This window comes from Panthera onca, chromosome E3 (genome assembly GCF_046562875.1).
Source record: "Panthera onca isolate mPanOnc1 chromosome E3, mPanOnc1 haplotype 2, whole genome shotgun sequence".
Lineage (NCBI taxonomy): Eukaryota > Metazoa > Chordata > Mammalia > Carnivora > Felidae > Panthera > Panthera onca.
Window position 1 is genome coordinate 37,851,500 of NC_138354.1, and position 18,555 is coordinate 37,870,054.

The window sequence follows — 18,555 nt, forward strand, 5'->3', positions numbered from 1 at the left end:
GTTAGTGTGGCAGGCTGGATATTCCAAAAGTGACGATAGATGGCTTTTTTACTTTCATGTGCTTTATGTTGATGGTGGGAATTAAAAATTAAATATCATAAGGGTATGTTCTGCCTTTAATCACGAGCACAATCTGGTCTCTAAAGACCTCTTGTTACGAATGCTGCCCTCATTCCAAATCACATGTCACACATTTTGTGTGGTTTAGCAGCCACGGACACTGTCGTTTATGAACAGGTACCTATAAGGACAGCAAATTCCAGATGCTGCATTTCTTTAGCCTTGGGAGCATCGCTGATTCTCAGCTGATTGTCAGGTTGTCGTTCTGGTGTGAGTGTCGACTGGGTGGTGATGTCGCTGTGGTTGATAATGCTTCCTGATGCTCTGTGATGAGAATGGAAGAACATCTCCGGGCCACCTCTGCCCTCCACCAGTGGCAGGCAGTGTGTGGTTCAGTGTGGTAGGCTGCTGAACAAGAGTGCACATAAACAACCTGCAGTTTTGTGTGGAGGATATTCTGGTTTTGTTTGTGGTGGTGGTTGTGCTTGACTTGTTTCAGGAAACTTGCTTTTATAACACCCCAAGAGTTTGGGGTGGTTGATAACTTGTTTTAAAAAAAAATGGCAAGCCTGTTTCAAAGTCCAGTTAAACCAAACCGATATCTGCATTCTGTTGAGATGAGGTATTTGATACTTTCTGGCATAGGCATTGTGGATCATATGCTTTCTGTGTGTGTTTTCTGCTAGTGCCTGGATCAAAGTGGAACAGCTAAAGCCATACCATGCGCACAAGGAGGAAATGATAAAGATTAACAAGGGAAAACGGTTCCAGCAAGCTGTGGATGCCGTTGAAGAGTTCCTCCGGAGAGCCAAAGGGAAAGACCAGGTGAGAGACTGATTCTCGCTTTATGCCAACCTCACACTGGTTGTTTTGGCATAGTAACTGACAGATTAACTGTTGCCCAAACCCAAAGCTCTATTCTTACGAAACGTCAGTGGAGAGAACACCACTTTGTTTCTAAGGTATCCTTGTTATGCCAGTCACCTTGAAACTCCATGCATGCGGCTGAGTTTTCTGAAATAGATTGCTGCTTTTAGGAAAGTCACTTAGACTCAGGAGAAAAATCTCAGCTTTTAAGTATTTTAAGCCATTTCTCTCTTCTTTTATATCCTAAAGATTAGGGCTTAGCTTCTAGGATATATCCACTGCCTGGGTGTAAATCCCACTTAGCTTTGGGACTATAGGCAAGTGATACGATTTTTTTATCTGCTTCTCCAAATATCAATGGGAGCAATAGCAGAATCTATTTCGTAGGATAGTTGTGCGGATAGCCCATGTAAAGTGCTTCTCATAAGGTGTGGCTGGCGTAAATGGCAGTGGCTGCTTGGGTGGCTATCATGATTATTATTAAACTTTCAGACATCGTCCCACAATTCTGCTGATGACAAGAATCGGCGTAATTCCAGTGAGGAGAGAAGTAGGCCAAACTCAGGTGATGAGAAGCGGAAGCTTAGCCTGTCTGAAGGGAAGGTGAAGAAGAACATGGGAGAAGGAAAGAAGAGGGTGTCTTCAGGCTCTTCAGAGAGAGGCTCCAAGTCGCCTCTGAAAAGAGCCCAAGAGCAGAGTCCCCGGAAACGGGGTCGGCCCCCAAAGGATGAGAAGGTTTGTTTTATTTCTGCAGCTTCTGGGATTAGTGACTTCCTTCTGTCTGTGGCAGAGTTGAGCTCCACAGTGTGCCTCAGCTCACTGAGTGGACACAGAGAACCAATGCTAAGCGCTGCCCTAAAGAATCCTGCAGACCAGGGGAGGGACACAGCCTGGATGCACAGGCGTGAAATACGCGCAAAAGTCAGCGAAAGGTGTCGCATTCAACTAGGCAGTCAAGGCAGGAGAACAGTCCACCTCAGCCAGCCTGCAAGGGCTGGCACTGGACGGGGCTTAGGAAGAAAGAGGGGAAGTCATTCCAGAGACAAAGGGCATAGCCCACATGGGGCTTGATGTTGGTGTGGATATTCTCATAGGTAGGGGACAGGGGAGAGAGCAGAGAGATAAAAGTGGGTTGTCCCTGGATTGTGGAGGGCCTTGAGGTCTACTAAAGCAGTAGTTACTGTCATGGAATCAGGGGGCCATGAACATGTCTGAGCTGGGTGTCAGTGTGGCAGCGTGCTCCAGGCTGTGTGTTAGTGGTGGAGGCCAGAGAAGAAAGGCTAAAGCCGGTTGGAAAGTTAAACCCAGGTGTGCATTTATCGAGCGCTATCTTGATAGCAAATACTGGAAAGAACCGCCTGAAAGGCACTTAAGAGGAAGGGCTCATAAGATTTAGCAACCGGATACATAGGGTTGAGTGAGGAAAGGGAATGGGAAAGGATTTCACGTGTTTGCCTGGGAAATGGTGATGCCATTCTCAAGAGCAGAAGAGTCAGGAGTAGGGCTGGCTCTTGGAGCAAGAGGACTTGGTTCTGTTTTGAGTGTGATGAATCAGAGATGATGCTGAGACCGTCGAGGAACCCTGGAGTAACGTCAGGATGGAACACAGATGTGGAAGGTGAATATGTAGGTGTGTATTGGTGAGGCCTGGCGGGATCTGTCTTCAAGGAAAGTAAGGAGAGAAGGACAGAAGTCTGCTTTGCAGTGAGATTGTCCATAGGTCAGAGTTGCGAGGGGTCAGAGGATCGTCATACTGAAGTGAAACAGAAATGATGTGCCTTCCACCTTCCTGAAAAGATTTGGGTCAAGTCTCGAAAGCCAAGGGAAGAGAATTCGAGATGGAGGAGGTAGTCTGTCAAAACACAGGGGAGGATTGTTAGAGCACAGTCGAGGGGACAAGAGCCAGATGTCTGGCAGAAACAGTTGGGTGATAAGGCCATGATGAAGCACCAGACATCATCAGATCAAGGCATGCAAATTCAGACACCAGCGAGACCAGACAGGTAATAGAAGGAAGCAAAGGGAGCTGGCAGAGGGTCCACATCCCCGATCTGCCTCCGTGCTGAGAGCATGAGGTGTGGCAGCTGGCGCTCTGGGGAGGTCATGCTCCATCCATGGGGTTCCAGCCAACTTTTGCCAAATTGTCTGCTTTTTCTCAAGAGAAGCTGAAAATACAGATTTTTATGTGAAACATTCCAGTTTTACATGTTACAAACCAGTTTAAAATTTTAAAATACATTTAGGTCCAAAGGAACATCTCGGGGCTAGACTGAGCCTGTGGGCTGCTACTCAGAGACCTCTGCATCACAGAGGGTGCTTCTTGCTGTCAAATAACCTGCGATTGAGAGTAGAGAGAGTTACTGGCGGTTGTGCCAGCCCTGGCTGACTGTGAGCACAGGGAACCACCAGCCAAAGGTGGAGAAGGTTTAGGAAGCTAGCTGTGGTGCATGAAGAACTTTTTAGGGGGTGTGATCTAATTTGGTCCAATTAGATTGATTTCCTGGGGATCCAGAGGAATCTGAACTGTCGGGTTTTATACTGTTCTCCCAATTCCTGTTTTCTGCTTTCTAAAGCTATGGAGCCTGCCAATTCCTGTGCTAGCCCCAGACAGAAACAACTTCTCTTTGGATCAAGGGAAGTGTACAGGAGAGGTTAGGAGGAGGTCTCAGGCTGGCCTGGAGTCAGAGTTGTGACTCTAACTGGTGCCGCTGTGTGACCTTGGCCAGCTACCTTTGCTTTGCTTTCCTGGTCTGATCATGATACCCTTCCCCCCACTTTGTTATAAGAAGGAAATGAGCAAAAAAGAGCAGAGTACCTAGAGGAGTGTGTGCAGTGCACTCACATTTGGTCACCGGCTTTACCTTTGTCAGTGGCCCGTTGTACAGTGAGAGCATAGTGGTTTTAGCTGAACCAGAGGCCACCGCTGGCTTACTGCAGAGACTCTTCTCACAGGCTCCCAGGGAAGAGCAGTTTGCCCTTGAATCTGAATTATTAATCAGGGGTAGTAACACTGCTGCTGGCTGTTCTCCGAGCCAGGTCCTCAGCCAAGGGCTCTGCCTACTATTTACCTTTAGCAGAGTCCTTTCTGTAGCTTCCTTGCTTGGCCCAGCCTCTAGTAAAGGATTTGTCAGCTGGAGAGGAAGGAGCCATGGCTAGTGGTGCAGGGCAGACTCAGCTGTTTTAGTTGGGACTGTTGGTCTTAATCAAGCACCTTCAGGGATGTAGAGAAAATGGGCTTGGAATTTTGGTACATCTTCTGATCTAATAGGTCTTATAGTTTAAAAAAGAGTGTGTGTTGCTACACAATTGTCATTTGGCTGTCAGAGTTCTTTCTGAAACAGCAGTAGCCTAGGCTGATAACTGGGCAAAGCCCTGGATGTTGGCTGTTCTGAGCCGTAATCCCCTGCCCCATGAGGATTAGTGGAAAAGGCTGACCTTGACGGTGGAGGTGTCAGTTACTTGCACACAGGGGAAGGCTGGGTTCATGCCTAGACTCTGGCATGAGAGGTGTGCTCTCTCCTCTCTCAGGGGCTCTTATTTCTGAGTCCTGAGCCGAGAAGTAAAACTGCAGCTCTAGGCACACACGAGCCTGACAGAACCGTCAGTCCTGTGGCTCCTAAAATCCCTGAGTAGTGCAGAGAGTGATCATTTGGGAGTCGGGGCCTCTGGTTGGTGCCAGGTAGAGAGTCAGTGCGCTCCACCTCACCGTCCTTCTGGGGCCTGAGGCAGGTCACTGGAGCTGTGTTGCCCCTACCCACAGGGGACAGACGTGGAACGTGTCCATCACGGCGGCACTTTCTTTGGACAGTATTGCATTAGGCCTCATTTTTCCCCAGAGCTCTTCATTCAGCAGATGTTGTGCAGCTCCAACACAGGCCAGGTGTCTAGAGATAAAGCAGCATGATAGTTAGACAAGGCCTCTCTCATGTTCACTTCTTCCACAGTGAACATCTTCTCTGCCAGACATGGCTCCCAGCGAGGGGTACAAGGTAAACAAAATTGGAAAAGGTCTTGCTTTCATAGAATTTACTCATAATCACATCAGCATCATATTCTAATGGGGGAAGACAGAGAGGTCAGGGAAAGCATCCCGATAAGGTGACACTTCAGCAGAAATCTAAAGTGAGCATGTGAGCCAAGCACATAACTGTTGGAAGGGCATTCCCAGTATTGCAAAGGCATTAGGGCAGGCATATGCTTGGTGTGTTCGAGAATGGGTAGCAGGCCAAGGAGTTGCCAGTGAGTTGGAAAGTGGTGAGGGGGTAGAAAATAATAGGACACGAGGTCAGGGATTAGTGTGGAGTGGGGTTGTAAAACTTGTAGCGCCCCATGGTAATAAAGCTTTTAGCCTGACTGTGCGAGACCAGACGTCGGTTTTCGGCAGAGGAGTGACATGCTTCATTCTGGCTGCTATGTACAGTCTACAGTGCAGGGTTTCAGACCAGCAGCAGAGAGATCCATTTTTCTGTTGTCCAAGTGACAGGTGATGGTGGCCTGAGCGTGGGTGTAAGCAGTGGGGCAGTAAGGAGGGGTTGCAGATCCCCAATTGTAAAGCCATAATCGTTGCCAAGAGATAAGAGGAAAGAGGAGGCAGGATCAAGAAGGAGTACAAAGATCTCAGCCTGATAGAACGGAGCTGCTTTTCTAAGATTGCGAAGACATTGTAAGGAGCTGCTTGGGCAGGAGATCCAGAGTTCAGCAGGCCAAGAATCCCATTAGATACCAAGTAGAAATGTCAGGGGGCCACTGTGGCCGGAAGATCACACATGTGGAAAGTGAGCATGAGGTAAACTCAGTGGTGGAAAGGATGAGAGCACAGCAGGTGTGAAGCTGAAGCAGCACCTCTGCCCAGGATGAGTGTGGGCCAGACTGTTGGTTGAGGGGGCGCACCCCATTCCACTGGGTCCTGCCCTTGCATCAGCCTAGGGAAGGAGTGGAACTCTTGGCCCCCAGTTGCCCTGGGTTTGAAGTCTGGCTTTGTCATTTAGTAGCTAAAACGTTGGGCACATTTCCTCATCAGCACCGTGTGGTTTTCTCAGTCTTTTCGAGATGCAGTGGATTCCCTCTAAAGCTGGTACTGTTTTCTGAATGTTCGTTACTGGCCGTAAGGAAATCTTCCCTGTGACTTGCTGATAACACCGCACACCATAGTTGAGTTTTCCAGTGATATCTGTCCTCGTGAAACTTGGGCACAAGAAGATATTTTGTTATCTCAACAGAGAAGAAAGGCTCACTCCCTGTCGATGGGAACTTGCCTGGTTCCCTGCAATGGACAGTCAGAACCGTGCCTGGGGACTGACGCTGAGACCATGGAGCTGGGTAGGGGTTTAGTTTAAGGTGGCATGTGACTAAAGGAAGCAGATCAGTGAAGAAGTGCTTCCTGATTTGGGGCAGGAAGACATCTACTGAGGTCGCCACAGTGTCTTGACCATCTGCCTTTCCCTCCGTAGGATCTCACCATCCCTGAGTCTAGTACCGTGAAGGGGGTGATGGCTGGACCGATGGCCGCGTTTAAATGGCAGCCAACTGTGAGCGAGGTAACACCCCCCCCCCCACCCCCCCCCCCCCGCCCACAGGCCAAGATAAGCCTGGCCTCCAAGCTAGTTTCCTGACCTGTGTGAGGCACTTGTCCTTTCCCCCTTTTTTAAATGGCCAGACGGTTCCGAGGTGTATGATGGGGAAATTGCAAGTCTCCACCCTCAGGGGTGCTCACTGTCAGGTTTGATGCAACTTCTTCCAGACCCTTTAGTACACTCCCCCAACTCAGCCATCATTTATAGAATTACAGACCCATGGGGCGCCTGGGTGGCGCAGTCGGTTAAGCGTCCGACTTCAGCCAGGTCACGATCTCGCGGTCCGTGAGTTCGAGCCCCGCGTCAGGCTCTGGGCTGATGGCTCGGAGCCTGGAGCCTGTTTCCGATTCTGTGTCTCCCTCTCTCTCTGCCCCTCCCCCGTTCATGCTCTGTCTCTCTCTGTCCCAAAAATAAATAAAAAACGTTGAAAAAAAAAAAAAATTTTAGAATTACAGACCCACATGGGGTTTTTATTGTTGGAAATAGGGTTGGTTTTCACAATGTGAGATTGGCCCACAAATTTTTTTCACTTGATGCTTTATAGACAATCTTTCACTGCAACTCTGCTATTCAGTAGCTGCACATTGTTTCATCCTTGGAAAGGATGCCCTCATCTCCTGTTGAGCCTAATTGTGAAAAAGCCCTTGAAAGGCCTGCACTCATTGCCACTGTGTTTCTGTTTATATTGATCCTCCGTGAGACGAGACACTCGAGGGGCTGGCACCAGACACAAGTAGGCTGAAACCCTAAAATTGGAAGAGTCCTGAGAATTGATTTGGCCCTGTCTGCTGGGTTATCCAAAGGGACTGGTGAATGCTGTTTTAAAAATAGCATTGTGCCTCTTAAATATTTTCCTACAGTGTTACTGGAATAATTTGTATACCATCCTGACAGAATTGTTTCTCCTTTTCCACTTGTAGTCAGTTTCCCTCTAGCTGAAATAGGGGTCCTTTGTAAAAAGGCTTTGACCAACAGTGGGAAGGTGCTTCCAGGCCATCGTATAGTCGAGACCAGTTCCCGAAGGGGTTTCAGCCAGAGAAGAGTCAAGTTACCAGGCAGTTAACCATGCAAGGTGATCTCTGGTGGGAAATAACTTGTTTTATTTCATCATTTTCTGGTTTTAGCCTGTGAAAGATGCAGACCCTCATTTCCATCATTTCCTGCTCAGCCAAACTGAGAAGGTAAGTTGACCTTTGACATTTTTGATCCTTGGTCAGGGGCTGGCCTGAGGGGACAATGTGGCTCCACGGCTCCCTACTAATCTGAAAAGTCAAGCTCTGCCTGTACCACTGCCCAGAGCAACGAGTTAAAAAGTCACATAGAGACTCACTCATGAATTAGGTGTTATTAAAATTAAAAGTAAACCAAAAAATAAAAAAAAGCATTTAAGACTCAGCAGCTGTGTGGTTGAGACATTTGTGGTTACCTTCAGAGTCTAGGGCAGAAGCCAGACCTCATGAGCTGTCAGCACCCGTCAGGTAGCCCACACTGTTGGGTGGGCACATTCTCAGGTTTAACTGGGGAGACCATCTCTCTGGACCATTGGGTTGTGGAGGGAAAGTTTCCCAGAGTATCTGCAAGGCCATGAGTTAGGCTGAGTCTTGATGGGACCTGATAGGCTACGGCTTTGGAGATGGACAGATGTGGGTTCCAAGCCTAGTTACACTGGCTAGCTTTGTAATTCTGGGCACATGACTTAATACATCTGATCCTTAATGTCATCAGCAGCAAAAGCACCTTGCAGAGTTGTGTAGATAATTGAGTGAGGTAGTGTGTGTTCACTTTCTAATGTGTTACTTGGAAATCAGTAAAGTCGAACAGCAAATAAGTTTTCAGTGTTAATGCCACATTTTAGGCCAAACTTCTTAAGCAATTTATAACCAAGACCAGTTAAGCATTCGGTTTAATAAATGGTTTTTTTCCATCGTTTATTAGCCAGCTGTCTGTTACCAAGCAATCACAAAGAAGTTGAAAATATGTGAAGAGGTACGTAGGTTCCATATTACCCTATTTTTTTCTTCCACTGGGGCCCTTGCCGTGGGCAGACTGACCTGATGATTTGTGCTTCCTTTCCCTAGGAAACCGGGTCCACCTCCATCCAGGCAGCAGACAGCACAGCCGTGAATGGCAGCATCACACCCACAGACAAAAAGTAAGACCTTTGATGAAAACGCTTCTTATGATTCTAGTTCTGTTAGGGAGTTGGGGATGACTCTTTAAGGGGGCTCTTTAAGGGTTGTATCCCAGCCATTGCTGGGACTGAGTGGAAAGAGGGAGAAGGTTGTAACTTTTAATGACATTGTTTTGCCTGAGGGTAATTTTACCTGCGGTAGACCCTGGTCCTATAAATATACAATGGGGTTGGCTTCATAGCTCACTGGTGGCTCTTCGAGTAGGAAGAACACTCAGTTTGGTGGTTCTCAGACTTTCTTGTGCCTCAGAATCACCTGGAAGGCTGCGTGTAAAGTGCCAGTTGCTAGGGCCCCTCGCCCCTGGGTTTCTCAGTCACTATGTCTGGAGTAGAGCTCGAGAATTTGTGTCTTGGACGCCTTCCTGGGTATGCTGCCGCTGCCAGTCAAGAGGCCACACTTTGAGAACCACTGGCTCAGTAGAACAGTGATGAAAACCCAGAAATTGGCTGTGGTGGAGGCAAGTGGGGGGTGAGAGGTGAAGATGTTTGGAGTAAAGCCCATTGTCCTGCCTTTCCCAGCTCTCCCTGCCGTCGCCACCTGGTCCTTCTCGTGCACCTGTCAGCACCTCTCTGCCCTGCCTGGGCAGGTACGAGAGCCTTGACTGTGATCCCCAAAGCTTAGCTTGTGCCCACACACACCCCTGCCCTTACTCTGATGGTGTTTGTGGTCATGGTGATGAAAGTGCCAAGACGGACCACTCCCTTGAGCAAGATGGCCCAGTCTGAAGCTGCCGTCTGTATCTCCCATGCGGTTCTTTCTCAGACAAAAACAGTACATCTTTTACTTGATTTATGAGTTTTCATGCTGACAACATGCTTGATCCTACTGTTTATTTTGGGTGAACGTCCCTGGGTGGGTGGAGTGGAGAAGACACAGGCATGTTATGTGCTAATGAAAGGGGAGGTGGGTATCACCCACTGATTTCAGGAGGACTGTGTTGATTTTTTTACGAAAGACAAGGACAGGGCTGAGGACAGAGTCCAGTGCTTCCACCTAACGCCTTTGTTGCCCTGTTAGCCAGACCCTTTTTTGACACGAAGATAAGCCAGCTACAAGGTGAAGCAGCTATGTGGTCTGCTGGGTGTCCTCAAATGCCAAGAAAAGGAAAGAGAATTAGTCTGCCATGGTTTAGAATCCTAGGGGAAACTGGCGCTACTCAGACAACTGTGAATGACAAAAGATCTCCTGGTTTTGAGCTTTGGCTGAAGCTTAGTGGGCGAGGGTGCCATTCGGTGAGGAAGGTGGTAGATTCTGTTTTCATCATTGGATTCAGACTGGGGGAGCATGTGAGAATCTGTATCCCAGCAAGGATGAGGGGACCCTTTCAGTACAAGAGCCAGTTTGCAGAGGTGGCTGTGGATGTGACCCCAGGAGACCGAGAATACTAAAAGGCTAATAGGGTTCTCGCTGCGGCAGCACATGGACTAGCATTGGAACGATACAGAGAAGGTTAGCACGGCCCTTGCTCAAGGATGACAGGCAAATCCGTGAAGCTTCCATATTTTTAAAAAAATTAAATTAAAAAAAATAATAAAAGGGTAACTCAGGTCAAGTGAGGTGGAGAAGCTGTGGAGAGAAACCCAAGCCAAAAACCAGCACACCAAGGAATAAGAAATGAAGAAAGAGGCATTGGTTAGCCATATCACATACAAGGAGTGAAGTGCAAGAACCAGAAAGAGACCTTGGGGTAAGATAAAATCACCTGTAAAAGCAGTAGAAATGGCAATAGTAGCCAACAGCCCCCGAGTTCTCGGGGTTGCACAAAGGAGCAGGCTACCGGGCATGAAAGTGAACAGACATGCTGTCAACCTGAACTTTACTCCCCAAAGATGAGGATGGGCCTACAATTAGAAGGGTGTGGTGGAGAACTGTGGACGGGCCAGTGGAAAGCCGTGACGGGGTCAGGAGAAGGCAGGCGTAGGAAGAATTCGTGCTCTGGAAAAGATTGGCTCCAAAGGAAGCTTTGAAGAGGGTCAAGACCCGTCTCTGCTGGTAGCGGGAAGAACACAAGTGTAGTGTCAGAAGTAGAGCTGGACAGGGAGATGAAGACCGATCCTGATTCCTACAGTTGAAGAAGTTTGCTGATCCTGAGCACATCACTCCAGTCACTTGTCATGGATGCTGATGTGTTTTAAAGTGGCATCTGAAAGCCAGGCATTTGAAGGGGTCGATCAGGAAGCTGTTGCAAGAGCCGAAGACAGAAGCCTGCTTTTTTGCTCTAACGGAATTAGAAGCTCAGACCGTCTATCACAGCAGTAAGGAAACAATTTGGGAGACTTGCCCTAAACCATATGAGAGGCACACCTCTTTCTGTGGCAGGCAAAGGTCTAGAAAAGCCCATTTCAATTGAGGGACACTTTTAAACAATGGCAGGGTAAGAAAAGGCACAACATACACACACTGCTTCCGGCTCTGCTGTGGTGCTGCCAGCCGCTGAGTGGTTTCTGGTGACCACGGTCCCACTCCACCATGAACCGATCAGTGTCTCTCTTTTTCAGGATAGGATTTTTGGGCCTTGGGCTCATGGGAAGTGGCATCGTCTCCAACTTGCTAAAAATGGGTCACACAGTAACCGTCTGGAACCGGACTGCAGAGAAAGTAAGCATTCGTGGTGGTGCTTGTCAGGCGGGGTGGGACAAACCCTTGACCCTTGGAGTTGGAGTAACTAGTAACTGAGGATAGGAATCTTCCTATTGTCTCCGCTCAGCATTTTGCATGTGTAGAGTAGCCAAGTATAGAGCCAAGCTCTATAGTTCAGGCAAGTAAAGATGGAGGTACAGAAGCTTAGGATGTTATTTATAAAAGGATATAAGCTTAGGATGCTGTTTATAAAAAGTAAACACTTAAAAACATACAGGCCTATAAAAAGAAGTGAAATTCTCCCTTCCTTGCCATTAGCTGAGGTAGCTCACATCAGGTGTTTGTATCCTTTTGTTCATGCACGTGCAAATACATGTGTGTTAGTAATTCATTGATACCGAATGTGTGGAGATAGATTTATTTCTTCCTTTTGCATGGCTGCACTGTATTCTGTCGTTGGGATTGTATTAACAGCACCTTGCAGTAGAGCATTCTGCAGTGATGGAGATGTCCAGGATTTGTCCAGTGTGACACCCACTAGTCACATGTGGCTCTTCAGCACTTGAATCAATGGCTAGTATGACTTAAGAATTGAAATTTTAATTTTACATCACTTAAATGTAATAGTCTCCCATGGCTAACGGCAACCAAAGTGGGCAGGACAGGTTTAGAAGTTCTTAACCTAGGGTGGTGGTCCATCACTTCAAGGGTCTGTGCATCCCCTGAAATGGAACTCCAGGTCTGAATGTGCACCTCTGCACTGGAGAGAAGCCATGGCTTCTCCCATCAAGTTCTTATCCAAGAAAAGGTGAAGAACAGTAGTCTGAGTACAAGAAACTAAAGCCCTGTACTCACCAGGAACACAGGAAGAGACTGAGGAAGGACCAGCCTGTTGGGAGCCTGTATGGCTGAACATGTGCTTACAAAGTGACTGGATGAGCACCCCATGTGCAGCTAGGTGCAGCTGTGGTAGGAGAGTGGTTGCTGAAGGAGGTGGCAGGCCTAATGGATTAGAATTAATAGAAATGTTCTTGGCAAGGTAAAAAAAAAAAAAAAAAAATCACTCTAATGAAACAAATGCCTTTTCAAGGATAAAAGGAACTGGTTGGAGAGTCAAAGGGTCTGTGGGGGAAAGGGCACTGAAGGCCCTGAAAGCCTTACTGAAGGATTTGGGCTTCAGCTGCTGGGCATTGGGTAGGGGCTGTGGGGACCTAAGTCAGGAGGGTGATCAGGTCCCATCGGCAGTATTGGTTGTGATTCGAGGCAAGGGTAACCAGGAAATGTAGATGCACAGTTGTAGAAGTTGGGAGAGTCAGGGTTTTCCTTATAAGTGCCTTCCCCTTTGATAGAAGTGCCTCTTGCCATCCTGTATTTTGATTGGAAAACCTAAATGTTATGTAAACATGGCCATTCTTTCCAGATTAATTTATGGGAAAGCAGAGCATAGCAGTTAGGAATCTGGTGTGGAATCAGACAGACCTAAATCCAAGTTACAGCCATCCTGCTCACCTTCTTTAGCAGTGCTGTTTATCTCCCTAAGTCTCAGAGTTGTCATCTGTGCAAAAGATTAAATGAGATGATGTAAAGTACTCAGCACCATGCTTGGCACAACTTAAGTAGTAAATGTCATCTTTAAAAACTTGTCTAATTCTTTGGGGTGACTGAGTCGGTTAAGCATCTGGCTCTCTTGGCTCAGGTCATAATCTCATGGTTTGTGAGTTTGGCTCCCACATTGGGCTCTGCACTGATAGCGCAGAGCCTACTTGGGATTCTCTCTCTCCTTCTCTCCCTGCCCCTCCCCAGCTCACATGGGCGGTCTCCGTCTCTCAAATAAATAAACAAACATTTTTAGAAAGCCATCTAATTTTTGACCCTCCCTGTAGAATTGTTTTAAACTATCTTGGCAAAAAAAAAAAAAAAAAAATTACTCTCTGGTTCTTCTGGAATAGCTAATGGAAAACATATTTTCAGAAAAGAAAGTAATGAGATCTCTCAAGCAAAGTTTAAAACATAAAGCGATATACTAAAAGGCTGAGTTGTTGTGTACCGTGATAAAGAAGCACACCCATCAGGTAGGCTGGACATGGACAGCTGGGGCTTCATCTGATAGAGGTGGCTCTGTACGAATCAGTGAGATAGGAGAAAGGTCAGTCAGTAAATTCTGTTCAGGACAACTGATTGCAAGTTTGGGGAAATGCTACTCTCACCTCCTACCACGTACTAAAATAAATTGAAAATAGACTAAAGTGTACATCAACCAAACGTGCTTATAGCAAATATGATACACACAATAGCTTACAAAAGAAACAATAAATGAAGATATTAAATTTAAAAGGTTCAGTAATTGGAGCACCTGCCTGGCTCAGTTGGTGGAGCCTATGACTCTTGATCTCATCTTCATGAGTTCAAGCCCCACATTGGGCATGGAGCCTACGTAAAAAATTTTTTATGAAATTAAAAAATATGTAAAAGGTTCAATAATCAAGAATAATCAAAATATATATCAAACAAAAAGTTACTGGGTTTGGCTGGTTAAATCATCAAGTAGGGCAGAGTTTTTATGTATTTACGGATGCTTGTTTGTTGTTTTTAAATGATGTACTCAGTGCTGGTGATGTGATACCTTGCCAGTGATCATTATAAATTAACATGGCTCCACTGGAAAGCCATTTGTCTACGTGTATTAAGAACTTGAACACCATTTGGAACCTGTTTATTCTACTTTTGGGGACCTAGATTCAAAACATAAAGGAAAAGAATTGTACATAAAGATATTAGTTGGAGTCACTTTTTTTTTTAAGTTTGTTTATTTTGAAAGAGAGAGAACGAGCAGGGGAGAGAGGGAAAGAGAATCCCAGGCAGGCTCCATACTTCCCACTGAGCCCAATCCAGGGCTCAGTCTCACAATGGTGAAATCATGACCTGAGCTAAAATCAAAAATCGAATGCTTGATCAGTGGAGCCACACAGGCGCCCCTGGAGTCATTTATAATTAAAAGCAGGTTTGATAGTGAACTTCGGGAGAGCCATTAGGTAAATTCAGGTGTGTCTCAACGGGATATTCTGCAGCCATCCATTATAAACAATAATTAAGAAAGACTGTAATGTGGATAAATGTAAATCACACATGATATTAAAAGTTGGTTACAAAATAGGTTCATGTTATTCTAATTACTTCTTTAAATGATTTTGGAAAAGGAAAAAACTGAAATATTGATAATGTTTTGTTATGAGGTGGGTAATTTTAATTCTCAAGGAAGAAAAGTTAAAGCTTTTAGGCACCCAGGAACATCTCGGTAAGGAATGGCAGCCTCCCAGCCCCAGACCTGCTTCCCCAGCAGAGTGTGGGTAGCCCAGGACACTGGGCAGGTTTTGCCACAGCCAAGACAGCCACAGAGGGTTGCGGACAGGTGCTATTTACATCCTGTTCTTGAAACAGGAAACCTTTAGCAGACACTTGTTTTGTGCCTACTATGAAGTAGAACTTCGTTCTAGGCACCAGTTATGCAAAAATATGAGACGGTCCTTAAGGGGCCCAATCTACTTCCTTCAAAAAGCTGGACCACCAACTCTGGTGTCCCCAGCTCCTAGCCTCAGCCTCTTCCCTTGAGAGGCCAGCCAGGAGGACTGGGCAGGGTGTCTCTGGCCTGGTTGTTGTATTGGTTGTGCACTGCCTGTAGCTCACATTAGGATCTGTGACTTTTGCAGTGTGATTTGTTCATCCAGGAGGGGGCCCGCCTAGGAAGAACCCCCGCTGAAGTCGTTTCAACTTGTGACATCACCTTCGCCTGCGTGTCAGATCCCAAGGCAGCCAAGGACGTAAGGATCCCCTCTTCTCCCATCATGTTGTGGCCAGGAAAACTGTCTGGCCTCCCTCTCCCCCACCCTATCTCCCCTGCCCATGAGTGAGTATCTATAGCATGTGGGGGAGTTGAATTTCCCATCTGGGGCCATCCCCCATTGTGAAAAATATTTTTGTAAATTGAATACAGACTTCCTTTGATTCAGAACAAAGAATAAAAATGAGGGTCCCTGAGATCTGTGCTGACGAGCCCTGTGTATTCATATTGCGTCCATGTGCCCAGATCCTCTGTTTAGCTGTGGCTCTATTTGTATGTTTTCACATTTCAAGTACAGTAGTCATCTTGTTAAACTGGTGACTAGTTTAATCCGGGTAAATCCAATGAAACCCAAGAAAATACTGAGGTTATCATTTAAATGGGAGGTTTTTAATAAAAAGGAACACATAAACCCTTTTACAAGATTGTTGGGAACGTACTAGAGGTATTTTTCATTCCTACGCTTATTTCACTTGCTTTCCCCCTTTTCAGCCTCAATATTTAGTTCCTAATCAGTAAGTGAGCCAAAAAAGCAACAGAATTCTAACCTGAGGTCTAAGGGGCTCCTGGGCATCTAGCCAAGAGCCTGGGCTATTGCTTCTCCCTTGTGTCTCCACAGCTGGTGCTGGGCCCCAGTGGTGTACTGCAAGGGATCCGCCCTGGGAAGTGCTATGTGGACATGTCAACAGTGGATGCTGACACAGTCACTGAGCTGGCCCAGGTAGCAGCCTCGTTTGTGGTGGCCTTCCAACATCCTTGTGGTTGGAGCCCAAGACTCTAACTGATCACTCCTGTGTGGGCAACTTGGTTACTCTAAAGACAAAAGCAGGGAGAGAAAGAAAGGCCTGTAGCCTTGGGACTAGGTTGTCTTCGCTCTTTACTTTCAAAGCCACAGCTAGTCTGAATAGCCATGAGAGGAGAGGTGTTGCCCAGCTGGGATGGGCATTAGGTCCCAGAGCTGTGAGACCCACAGTGAGAAGCATTCCAGGCAGCTGGCAGGACCTTTTTGGTTTAAGCAGCTATCCACATTTGATCCTAGCAGTATTCTTTCCACTAAGCTGCTGGGCCAAGTGGTGACTTCTGGCCCCTCTGTGCCCTGAGGGTGGCTGAAGTCAGAGAAGGGAAGTGTCTGGAGGAGGTATGGTCGGCCAAGCCATGAGCATGGTCATGTTTGGTCTTTGTAAGAAATTGCAAGTAAATGGGAGCAGGTGGGGAGACCTCAGCTTAGCTGCATGCTTCGTATGATTCAGGCATCTGTCTAGGGCCTCGGTGTGGAGGGCCAGGTGTTCCCACTTGAAACCCCAGTGAGGTGCAAGGCCTTCAGAAGCTATGACTTTCCTTTCCAGGTGATTGTGTCCAGGGGGGGCCGCTTTCTGGAAGCCCCGGTCTCAGGGAATCAGCAGCTGTCTAATGACGGGATGTTGGTGATCTTAGCAGCAGGAGACAGGGGCTTGTATGAGGACTGCAGCAGCTGCTTCCAGGCAATGGGGAAGACCTCCTTCTTTCTAGGTAACATGCCTGCCCACCTGTCGGGCCACTGCAGGCCCGGAGGCTGGGTGGGCCACATCCCCTCTAGACTGCACTGATGACGACAGCGTCACTCCCGCACGGCCTCTCTGCCTGGGGCCCCCGTGGGAAGGTTTCCTTTGACTTGCACAGTCAGTGCCTGGAAGGAGGAAGAGCCCGAAGGGTCAGAGCCAGTTCTGTCAGGGGCAGGTGAATGGGGCCTCCCCTGGGTGTAGAGGTGGGTCCGAGCAGGGATGAGGGTGGGCAGAAAGTCCCTGCCCTCAGATTCTTGAGAAGTGACCGTCATTCTCTACCTTGGCCAGGTGAGGTTGGCAACGCAGCCAAGATGATGCTGATCGTGAACATGGTCCAGGGAAGCTTCATGGCCACCATCGCTGAGGGCTTGACCCTGGCCCAAGTGACAGGCCAGTCCCAGCAGACACTCTTGGACATCCTCAATCAGGGACAGTTGGCCAGCATCTTCCTGGACCAGAAGTGCCAAAGTGAGTTGCCTTTGGCCTCTCTTGCATTTTAGTTCTGATAGGAGCTGAGAAACTGAGTCAGGCAGCTCTCACAGAGGAGTCTCTTCTTCAAGGGCTCATTGGGTGTGAAAGACGCACTCTCTTCATTCATTCCATGCCCTTGGTCAGAGGGGGTCCAGAGACCTGGCAGGTGGGATTTGGGGGTACTGGTTGGGAACTTGTCTCTTCAGTGTCCAAGAGGGAGGAAATGCCAGGTGTTGAGGCCTGACAGTACTACGGATAGTTTCTTAGTTAGAGTTTATTCAATTTGCCTGATCAGTGGCTTTCCTTCCTCAGATATCCTGCAAGGAAACTTTAAGCCTGATTTCTACCTGAAGTACATCCAGAAGGATCTCCGCTTAGCCATTGCCCTGGGTGATGCGGTCAACCATCCTACTCCTATGGCAGCTGCAGCCAACGAGGTACCTGCCAGAGGCGAAGCACAACCCTGGCCATCTTCCTTTTGTCTTTACTATTCGCTACCCACCCCACCCCACCCCCCGCCCATCTTTATTTTGCTTTGTGTCTCATCTCTTGGGGTGGAATCTCAGGTCATTGTTTCTAGACAGGAGCATGTAAAACTGTACACTTCCTTCTTAGCCATGCCTACTTCCCATGTGATTTCTTCGACCTGTGGATTATTCAAAAGTGTATCATATAATTGGAGTTGTCCTACATATCTAATGATTATTGATTACTAATATGTCTCTGTTGTGGTTAAAAAACACATCCTGTATGATTTTTGGTTCTTTAAATTTATTCAGACTTGTTTTGTGGCCCAGCAGATGGTCTGTCTTTGGGTGTGCTGTGTGCACTTAAGAGGACTATGTCCTGCAGATACCAGTTAGGTTGAGGTTGGTAGTTTTTTCGGATCACATTTACTGGACTTTTTCTCTGGTTCTTTCAGTTGCTGAAAGATCTTAAAATCTCTAACTGTGATTGTGGGATTGTCTGTTTTTCCCTTTGATTTTGTCTATTATCTTTGAAACTCCTGTAATTTTGAAACTCTTAGCATTTATGATGGCCACATCTTCCTTATGAGTTTGCCCTTCTGTTTTTATAAAATGTCGCTTTCTGGTCTTTGTCTTGAAGCCTATTGCCCAGTTTTACTATAGGTGCTATTGTTTTTATATTTTTTTTAATATTTATGTATTTTTGAGAGAGAGAGAGAGAGAGAGAGAGCGAGCGAGTCAGGGGAGGGGCAGAGAGAGAGGGAGACAGAGAATCCCAAGCAGGCTCCACTCTGTCAGCGCAGAGCCCAATATGAGCCTTAAACTCACGAATCATTAAATATGACCTGAGCTGAAATCAAGAGTCAAACGCTTAACCAAACTGAGCCACCCAGGTGCCCCATTGTATATTTTTTTCCATTCATTTGCTTTCAGTTTGTGTTTTTATACTGTATCTTTTGTATACAG

At 47.0% G+C, this 18,555-nt stretch overlaps 1 protein-coding gene and 1 non-coding gene across 3 annotated transcripts in view; both read left to right on the top strand.

Annotated features, from left to right (window-relative positions):
* GLYR1 (glyoxylate reductase 1 homolog) overlaps nucleotides 1–18,555 on the top strand; it is a 34,157-nt gene that overhangs the window by 10,295 nt on the left and 5,307 nt on the right. Inside the window, exons 4-15 of one of the 2 annotated variants that reach the window (XM_078440117.2) lie at nucleotides 747–885; nucleotides 1,420–1,662; nucleotides 6,378–6,464; nucleotides 7,625–7,681; nucleotides 8,436–8,486; nucleotides 8,579–8,652; nucleotides 11,191–11,290; nucleotides 14,998–15,090; nucleotides 15,730–15,831; nucleotides 16,457–16,619; nucleotides 16,940–17,119; nucleotides 17,435–17,559. In XM_078440117.2, coding sequence (XP_078296243.1) covers nucleotides 747–885; nucleotides 1,420–1,662; nucleotides 6,378–6,464; nucleotides 7,625–7,681; nucleotides 8,436–8,486; nucleotides 8,579–8,652; nucleotides 11,191–11,290; nucleotides 14,998–15,090; nucleotides 15,730–15,831; nucleotides 16,457–16,619; nucleotides 16,940–17,119; nucleotides 17,435–17,559 — 1,414 coding nt within the window. Of the gene's footprint in view, nucleotides 1–746; nucleotides 886–1,419; nucleotides 1,663–6,377; nucleotides 6,465–7,624; nucleotides 7,682–8,435; nucleotides 8,487–8,578; nucleotides 8,653–11,190; nucleotides 11,291–14,979; nucleotides 15,091–15,729; nucleotides 15,832–16,456; nucleotides 16,620–16,939; nucleotides 17,120–17,434; nucleotides 17,560–18,555 lie in introns of both variants that reach the window. The other variant, XM_078440116.2, reaches the window with a different exon arrangement.
* On the top strand, nucleotides 10,093–10,199 carry LOC132689816 (U6 spliceosomal RNA). Its single transcript, XR_009615164.1, has one exon. It is a non-coding gene; the product is annotated as a U6 spliceosomal RNA (small nuclear RNA).